Here is a 9,710-nt window from a genome sequence, read left to right on the forward strand (position 1 = left end):
CCCCCCCCTCCCCCTCCCCTCGCCGCGTGTCCTCGCTGGCCTCTTTGCTTGTGTTTGGCTTAGTGCGATACATGTTGACACAGTTTCTTTTTTTTTCCATCCTGTGTTGAAGTGGAGGGCGGATGCTGTTACTCTGCAGCCGGACGAAGCCTCTTTAAACTCGTGCTAACTGTCTGCTCTGAGAAAAGACTCTTGGAGAACTACAGTACGCAGCACAGAGAGATAATGGCATTACCCCCGCGCTTTCTATACATTTTAAGCAGGGCTCGGCCTCTGTGTGTGTGTGTGTGTGTGTGTGTGTGTGTGTGTGCGGTGAGAGGTTCAATTTTACAGCTGAAATGTTTTTATCCGCCTTATTCGATAGACACTCTCTAATGTGCCAGGGGAACATCTAATTTTGCCAAAATGTCAAGAAATATCAAGATGTCTTGATCTGGCTTTATGGCTGAAATTACCCCCCCTCTCCCTCTGTCTCTCTGTCTTTCTTCCTCTCTCTCTCTCACTCTCTCTCTCTCTCTCTCTCTCTCTCCCTCTCTGTGTGAGTCTTATCTCTCTGGCAGAGTCTAAATGCCACATTTCCCGTTCCCATTTTGAGAATTAACACAGCATCCATTTTGTAATGGAAGCAGAACTCTGTGTCCTCCTTCCGCTTTTTTTTTTTTCTTTTTTTTCTTTTTTTGCTGCTCACACTGCTGTGCTATCCTGCATGTCCAGGTGCACTGATACCGTATGTCTGCCCCCAGTGTGCATGGACCCCCCCTCCCACACCAGCACACACACACCATACACCAAACACACACACACACATCTCCCACCCCAACCCCCCCTCCCCCATCAAGCTACACTAAGTTGTTTCCTCTCGTGTAAGAGGCCATATTAAAACATAATGTGATGGTATATTTATGGCATGTTGGTTAATATTTAATAAGAAACCCCTCTCCTCTCGATAGGAGACTGGGCACTTTTCCAAGCTGTTAGTGATGGCAAGCCAAATTAATCCGCTTTGTAACAAAGCAAATTCCCTGTTTGCTGACTGCTACAGACACACACACCACAAAAACACGCTCACACACTCTGCTTACTGAGACGGCAGCAGTCTTAGCCTGATCAGTCTGTATTCAGAGGGATTAGCAGCAGATAGCCCTAGCTGGACAGTACAGATTTTAGCCTCAAACAGCGACTCAGACACACACATACACACACACACACACACACACACACACACACACACACAACAAGCAGACTTAGGTTGCAAAAAAACATGCATACACAGGATCTAAGCCCTGCTGCAAAAAAAAAAAAAAAAAAAAACATATGGGGCGATGAAAACACAATTTGGCTTAAGGCTTACACTCGGCCTAAATAGCTGTGGTGAACAGCTAATGTTCCCGCTCACTCTGTCCCCTTTAACTCTTGTTCCCTGTGCCCTCTGACAAAAGGTGATTCTCTCAGACAATCCCTGCCATTAAATAAAAAAAAACAAAAAAAAAAAACCAGCCTGACAAATAATTACATCCACATGAAAGTGAGCATGCCCAAACTGGTTTTCATTCATACCTGCAACTAGCCTTTCATGGGGGGGACAATAGGTTTTGAAAAGGTGGGGGTGAGACTGAGGGCCTGGGACAGGGGCAGGCTGGTAATCCAATATCACTCAGTTTGTGGTTTAGTTAATCTAATGTCCACGCGGGCCGTTTGCTGGCCGTGGCTTTGAAGACACACACACACACACACACACACACACACACACACACACACATGCTCTTGCTTTGTTGTAGAAATTCCACCCACCTATTCCTCTTTTTTTTTTCACATGTAGACGCCTGCAGCTCACACACAAACATCCAGTAACCTGTGATATTTGGCATCTGACTGAAGATACATTTACATTGTACAGTTAAGAGCTTGAAACTTAATATAAATCCACACATACATACAATATAATACTTAAACTGTACATGAATTATCAAAAAAATAACAGAATCTAATCATTTAAAGGTTTTAAACCTCAGTGACCTCAATATTTCTCAAATCCAGGCTACGGCCCTGCCTGGAAAGTGAATCATTTACCTTACATAATCTCCCATATTAACTGGCTCCTTTTTATTTATTTTCATGTCTATTTCTTGCCTGTTTTTCAGTGCACAAAATTCAGAGTTTATCTGCATCAAGAACAGAGATCTCCTCTGATTACAGTTGGTGTATGTCTTTTAAGCAATTGCATTTATCATCATGAATCATTTCATTAATTTAGAGAATCCATGAGTTTGTTTACCTTCCTGTGTATTGTGTAGGCATTATTTTTGTCAGTAATTACTTCATAGTTTGGTTTGTCAAAAAAAAAAAAAAAAAAAAAAATAGCAATGCTGCTTCTTGATTTTCCCTTATCTGAACCGATGGTCTGAGGACAGAGGGCTTCATATGCTGAACATATCCTGAAGCCCTCTGGACGCTGTAAATAAAAACGATGTTACTTCCCTGTGTGTGCATGTCCCGGGCTAAGAACGTATCCACAACACCATGAACCAGGATTCTGTGAATTGTTCAAAACAGAATCACTTCTCCTCCTTGAAAAAGCCTAGTAACCCTAAAATATTTTACAAAATAAAATTCACTGACAAACAATCAGACAAGTCCTTAAACCCTGCTGCCCCTCTCTGCAGCTCAGAGCTCAGGATGTGTGCCTGAGCAATTTTGTACAAAAAAAAAATGGAGCCTTGAAATTGTTCAAGAAAAAAGAAAACACAGAAAGGTTTTTGAACAATTTCAAGGCCACAAATCTTCATCCTAACCAGTCATTTATTCCTTTATTTAATAAAACAATGTTCTGAGTCCTGAGTTCAAAATAAAAGTACCTCATATCTATATTTAAGTAAAGTACTTAGTTACTGAACCTCTCAACCTGAAATGCTCTGAGGTGACTCACAGGGGAATGGCCACAAAAAGGCTTTTTCCCCTCATTATGTCAGAGCCTCTGTAGGGGCTGTAAATATTGAATAAAATAAATATAGTTTCACCTGTTAGTTGACTTTGACTGAAATGGACAGTTGTTTACTCTCCTCTATTATATGAGCCTAGCTGTCTAAACTCTGCAGACACTGTTCATATGCTGTGCTTCCATAATAACAAATCTCCATTTTCCATATTTTATAAACTGATCATATCTTCCGTGTGTAAACTACTGTAGTTAATAAGCACAAGTACATAATTAGTAACTATTGCTGTTAGGAAAACTGCCAAATATGGAGCTTTAAGTGCACCTCATTTATCTGTGTTTTATTTGAAGTGTTGATCCATAAGAAGATATATTGTGGTTTTTAAGAACCAAAAACCATCTCAGGTTAGTTTTACATCTCCTCTCTCAGGCTTCTCTCTGGACCTCTAGTAACAACAAGGTCGGTGAGCCAATCAGAAGATTGCTGACTGTTTTCTGAGTGATCCGGTAAAAATATAGCAGATTTCAGGTAAAACACTCAGAGAAACCAAATCCTGTAAGGTTGGATGGTGGGTCTAGGTGGGCGGGGCTTGGGGCATAGCTGAGGGCAGTAATTGCTTTGTTGTGACATCACAAAGTTACAGAAGTCCTGACGGCTGGTTTTAAGGCTCAGTTTCTGAATACAGGCTGTGTGCATTTCTCTGTGGACTGAGGCTTTGATACTTTCACAGTATTAATATAGAACCTAGACCTGCTTTATAATCAAACAACACATGGACATCTACCTTTATACTATATGGGACCTTTAATGTCTCATTAGATTTCACACTCTTGTTTACTTATTCTCTGGTCAGCTACTTCCTGGTTTAAATTTCAGTCAGATTTATCTTATTTAGGGCTACCAGGGCCGGCAGCGATCTTCACAGCTTTTTTTTGTTAAAAACAACTTTCACAGTATGAACTTAGACCCACTTTATAATCAAAAAAGACATGGAAATCTCACTTTATATAATATGGTACCTTTAAAAGTGTCATTGTTCCCACTGAAATGCAGTGATGTAGAAGTATAAAGTAAAATTAAATGGAAATATACAACTACAAACCACAAAGTCACTTTGTTCCACATCCTTTCACTGTGTGTGTTAGTAGTTTTTTTTTTTTTTTTGCACAGGAGGTTTAGATCTTTAAGATGGTGAAACAGAAAGCTCTGACAAGAGGAATCAAAGAGCACGTTGCATAAGTACATATTGTGAAAGTCTTGTGGAAATACTTTGGATGGAGTTATGTGTGTCTGTGTGTGTCTGTGTGTGTGTGTGGATGTGCATTTGCGCACACAGGTATCACATTTTCTGAAAGAAAAACTTAACCCTTCAACATCTCTCCTTCAGGTGCTGATCTTTTCTCGAACTGCACGGAGGAGTGTAAGGCCCTGGGCCACTCCGATCGCTGCTGGATGCCGAGCTTCATGCCCTCCGACGGGCGCCAGGGTCCGGACTACCGCAGCAACCTCCACGTGCCTGGCATGGACTCTGTCCCGGACACAGAGGTATTTGAAAGCCCAGACCAAACGACCGATAAGTCATTCTCCACCTTTGGCAAAGAGACGCCTCTCAGTCATCAACACCATCACCTCCACCACAACCACCTTCATCACCTCAGCCACCACCACAGCTCCCTAGAGAGGAAAGAGTTGGAAGCATTTCTGCCTAGCTCCAAAGCACCTTGTAACCCAGCTTATTTAAGTGAGTATTGTGTTTTTTGCTCGGGCCTAAGCAGCCGCCCCGCTCTCTGATGTGGTGATCGAATTAGGTGAAAAAGAAAAGATTCCAAATTCAATTTTCTCCGTAGATTGGCCGGCAGACGGAAGCATGAAATTCATTTCAGGTCTGACCCCTGTTCTCTCAGCCCTCTTGTCAGAGTGTTTAACTAACTCTTCCCTCTTTGTCAAGCATCTCCATTATCTGTGAATGTGATGATCTTATCTTCCTTCACCTACCATTTCAATTCATATACACACACACACACACACGCACACACACACACACACACATGCACAGACACACACACAAACCTCCTGCACTGATTGGCCTGTGGGCCTTTCCAAATGAAACATGCCAAAAGCAATTATGCTCTATATGGTTGCTTTGATGTGGATGGAGATGTTAGCATTAAGGATGCTCTGTCTCGTTATGGAAAAACGGTTCCTTGTAATATAAGAGACACCGTCCCACTCACGGAGCCCCGCAATGAAAAATGGCTGTTTTTAATCAGTGAAGAAGAACAGCAGGCAGTGAGCTTAACATCTCATTCTCATTCGACAGACGTCATTGCATTGGAGCTGAGAATCAAAAAAACTGTTTTAGATAATTGAGAAGAGGGGGAAAAAAAAAGAAGAGAAAATTTCACATTTCCCAAGGAAATACTCTTTCTTAACTCTCATTCAAAGGCCACAAAGAGATACATCCTCAATCACTGCAATTTGGTGATAATGCTTAATTATAATTTTGTCAAGCAGTGCCTGAAGAGGCCCCCTCTCTCATCATCTGACACAGGCTGTCAGAGCCATGCTGCTTCCCTAGCGCCATCATTTCAAACCACAGCATGCTGTTAGGAACAGCAGGGAAAATGCCTTTTTTCCTTTTAATTAATGTTTTATTCATTTGCTCTGTTTTTTTTGTCAATTTTTTTTTTTTTTTTTTTTTTCTTTTTTTTTTTTTTTAATTTTTTTTTTTTTTTTTTTTTATCCTGATCCTTTTCATCAAAAAGTTATGTCAAGCAAGCAACCAATTTTGCACATTAGAATTTCATGCTCTTTCTGAAAGGCTGTGTTCGAGCACAATGCGTGCTGCCAGCGTCGTCACAGAAGATGATCAGCAGGTTGCAGTTTACTCAAATTGGGATCAGGAAGATTTCAAGCTTGTAACGATATGATCATAAATAATCATTAAGTTTTTAAATTGACCTCGTAAAGCTGTAAAATAAATCCGCAGGAGAAATTCAGGTTTGTGCATTTGTAGAAAAGATTGTATTTCTAAAAAAACAAAAACAAAATACTGAATAAAACCTGTGAACAAGACAGTGGTGAGGTCACACAAGTTTCTCGGTGAACATCTGTGTACAGATACAAAGCAGAAAAGCGTGTGTGAAACTCAGCACTCAAATTTCCCACGCTGTGTGTGATGCTTGTTACAAGTTGTTGGTACAAGTTACAAGTACGAAATCTGACCCCGTCTTTATACCTCAGTCTGATTTGACAGTGACTGTTGACGTCACAACCCAGGTGGGTTTGATTACATTTGACGATCGTGTAGAAAATAATGGTAAATATTTAATGTGCTGTGTGTGTGTGCAGACCTACACACCCGCCCCGACATCCATCAGGAAAATCTACTACACCTTTCAGACAACTGAACCGTCAGCCCTCTGATTAGGGCTCCGCTTTGTGATTGGACTGTGACAGTCCAATCAGATTGAGGTGTAAAAACAGGGTCAAAATTCATACTTGTCTCTTCACTGTCACGCACAGTGTGGGATCTTTGAGCACCAAGTTTCACAAAAAGTTTTCTACTCTGTATCTGTTCACAGATTTTCTAAAAACACTTCTTTTGAAGCCTCATCACCAAAATCACACAGTATCTTTTTTTTCTCTTTTCTTATTTACAAATACACATCTTTTCTACTATGCTGAATATTTTTTTTACAAATACAATATTTTCTTCACCTGCACAAAGCATGAAAGCAGATTGATTTTACAGATTTACAAAGGTTACAACTATATAAATATTTGTAAACATCATTTTACAAGCTCGAGATCTTCTTGACCCTAACTTCAGCCCATACAGTTGAAGCAGGTTTTGATGAGACTGTATTCATTAAGACGAAGAATTACAGTAATAATATATTTAACAAGCAATTAAAAGCAAGAGAGAAATAAAAACACCAATCAAGCTTAACAGTTGTGGGGATTTAATTTGATGGCGCTTAATAAGGTTCATGTCAATATCGTCTAAATGAATATGATGAGTAGAACATGTGAAATAAATGAAGGTAATTGTCTACAAAATACAGTAATATTGCAGTTTTACAAGTGTAAGAGGTTGAAAAAGGAAGGATAACAGATTATAACAACGTCATGGTGATTATGGTGATTACAAAAGTAATTCAGCAGTTTAACACGAGGATATATAAAATAAAGAATCAGCAATTTAAACTGTAAAGAAACTGAAATTAAAGCCTCATATTCTTGTTATTACCTTACATCACAAATATTATATCATCACCACCATCACCAAAACTAATAGACGTGAAATGCACTAATGATATAATTGTAGAAATGCAGGAAGGTTGCTGTTGTGATGGTGTTTTTGACAAACGGACCATGTGATGTCAGACAATGATACTGGAGGTTAACTGAGGCAGGTTAAGGGAAAATTCCATTTATTATGTTGAGGAGGTTTTAGCATTAATTTACTACTACTGACTAAAACTCTGAAATATGTCAACACCATCAAATGGATTGTAAAAATAATAGAACATGTAAAGTGAACTAATGAAATCATTAAGGCTGTGGTTGCTTGATGAAAAGCATGTAACACTATCTGATGGAATATAAAATATTTATGAGGCTAAAAGGCTTGAAAAGAGAGAAAGAGAGAAACCATTCAGGCTGTAATGTCTCTATTTGAAAATCCAGTCACAGAAATAATGTAAAAATATGCGGAATTTAAACCTGATGAACTTTTCCTGCGACCAAACAACAATCAATCAACAATTACAATTACCGCAACTTTTACATGTTTCAGCCTTCACTTTGAAGGACGCTGTGTATTTGTTGTGCGCTGCTCCGGCTCTAATAGTTACCATGGATGTGCTTATTATGCGCTTATGATGCAGCACTCGAAGTGAAGGGCTCCCGATATTGCTGCGTTTCCCAGGAACACCGCCACTCCATTCCTCTCTCAAAGTAGATTACTGTGGGCCTTATGCTAATGAGTGCGGGGGTGGCAGTGGGGGGGCGGATAATGGCAAAGAGGGAACAACAGTCAGAGGAGGGGGGGGGAGGGGGGGGGGGGGGCTGGAGTGGAGGAAGGGATAGAATGATGATACCAAGACTGCTGAAGCTCCTTAATCTGATCAAGTCAGTCAGTGATACACAGAGACTCTTTTGTCCTGGGACTTTGTAGGCCTGGGCCTGGACCTGGCCTGGGGTCGGGTTGAGGGTGCGGTGCAGGGGTGGGGTGGGGGGTGGGGGTGGGGGATGTGATAACCAGAGCTGAGTGATTACAGACAACAAACTCAGACAGCACTCAGGCAGGGGGACAGAGACGAGGGGGGGGGGGGCATGAATGAGAGGTTACTACTCCAGCCTCAGCCTCCCTCTTTTGTTGTTGTCCTAAATAAACTGGCCATGCAATATTCACCAGCCATTATCCATGAGTCATTTCACAGGAGTGAATTGACGCAGCCACAGATGACAAGATGTGAGACTTCCTACCCCTCGTTGTGCATGTGTGTGGACCCACTAATGCTGTGTGAATGAGGCCATTTAAGAGCTGGGCTTCTTTCTGCTTTTGTTTTCTGTCATCCCTCTCAGACAGAATTGACTACTACCCCCCCCNTCTGTCACATTACCATAATATGAATGACTGTGTCGATAAGTTTGTGTTAAAATTAAAACTAATCCCTAATCCTGGAGCCTGGCTCATTTCCAACCCAAATCTCCTCCCGGTGCGTTATCCAAGCCTGGGCCTGAGGTGGGCTCACAGACCAGTGGAGATGCTCTCCCTCAGGATACACTTACTGAGCCCACCTCCCCCTCCCCCTTCCCTTCTTACAATTACACAGACACACACTGACGCAGCTAATCATGTTGTGTTTCTCTCTACTTCTTGCAGCGAGGAAAAGGGTTTGCTAGCTCCTTTCGCGTGGACATATCGGAAACCGCGTGACTTTGCACAATCACTCCCCCCCGCCTCCCCGCCGACGACCAAGGCTATTAAAAAAAAAAAAAAAAAGAAAGGAAAAAAAAACAACAACAAAGAAGCGTTAAGTTTTCAATCCATTTTTGCCCTTCTCCCCCTCATCCCTCCTCACCCAGCGAAAAATAAAAAAAAAAATAAAAACAGTCATGACTACACATCAAATGAACAGTCCCCCCCCCCCAACCCCCCCACCCCCACCCCCCCTCCTTTCAAGGAAAAGCTCCCTCCTCTCTGGAATTCCTTGGATCACTGCCGGGCTTTTGGAGGCACCCCTCTCTCGGGATTAGGAGACGGTCGGGACACGGAGGAGAGGGGGGTGGGACGGATGGGTGCGGGCAGGTAGACAGATAGCCTTACTGGGAGGACACCATTGTCTCAGCAGGACTGAGAACCTAAACAGAGGAGGATGACGAAGAGCAGTGACGACGGAGAGATAAAAACTGGTCACTGATACTCGCCGTCCTTTTTCCAATCTGTGTGTGCCTGTTTACAGCACTGATGTATACATCTCTGAGGAAAATAAACCCCACACGAGGACTGGACATGTATACTGTGTAAGACAAACTGAAAACGAGAGCCACCCGGAGAAATCGCCACTGAGCCCTTTAGGCATTTGTACTCGCAGAGACGCCAAATTGTACAGGAGAATCTTTGTGCATTTCAAAATGCAATACCACAGTTTTAGATTTTTCTATTCTGTTTATGTGGTCTGATCTACTTCAAACTTTGTAAGAAAAGATTGTGGGCAGGATTTTTTTTTTTTTTTTATTTATGTTGTTTGTTTTGTTTTTTTT

At 41.5% G+C, this 9,710-nt stretch overlaps 1 protein-coding gene across 1 annotated transcript in view; it reads left to right on the top strand.

Moving 5' to 3' along the window:
- The window catches only part of pcdh10 (protocadherin 10), a 19,523-nt gene extending 10,605 nt beyond the window's left edge, over positions 1 to 8,918 (top strand). Inside the window, exons 4-5 of the mRNA XM_022765086.1 lie at positions 4,324 to 4,677; positions 8,830 to 8,918. Of these exons, the coding sequence (XP_022620807.1) occupies positions 4,324 to 4,677; positions 8,830 to 8,849 (374 nt within the window). The 3' untranslated portion in view covers positions 8,850 to 8,918. The remainder of the gene's footprint in view (positions 1 to 4,323; positions 4,678 to 8,829) is intronic.
- The last annotated feature ends 792 nt before the right edge of the window (positions 8,919 to 9,710 follow it).

Source organism: Seriola dumerili, unplaced genomic scaffold (assembly GCF_002260705.1).
Source record: "Seriola dumerili isolate Sdu_G_001 unplaced genomic scaffold, Sdu_1.0 BDQW01000645.1, whole genome shotgun sequence".
NCBI classification, from domain to species: domain Eukaryota; kingdom Metazoa; phylum Chordata; class Actinopteri; order Carangiformes; family Carangidae; genus Seriola; species Seriola dumerili.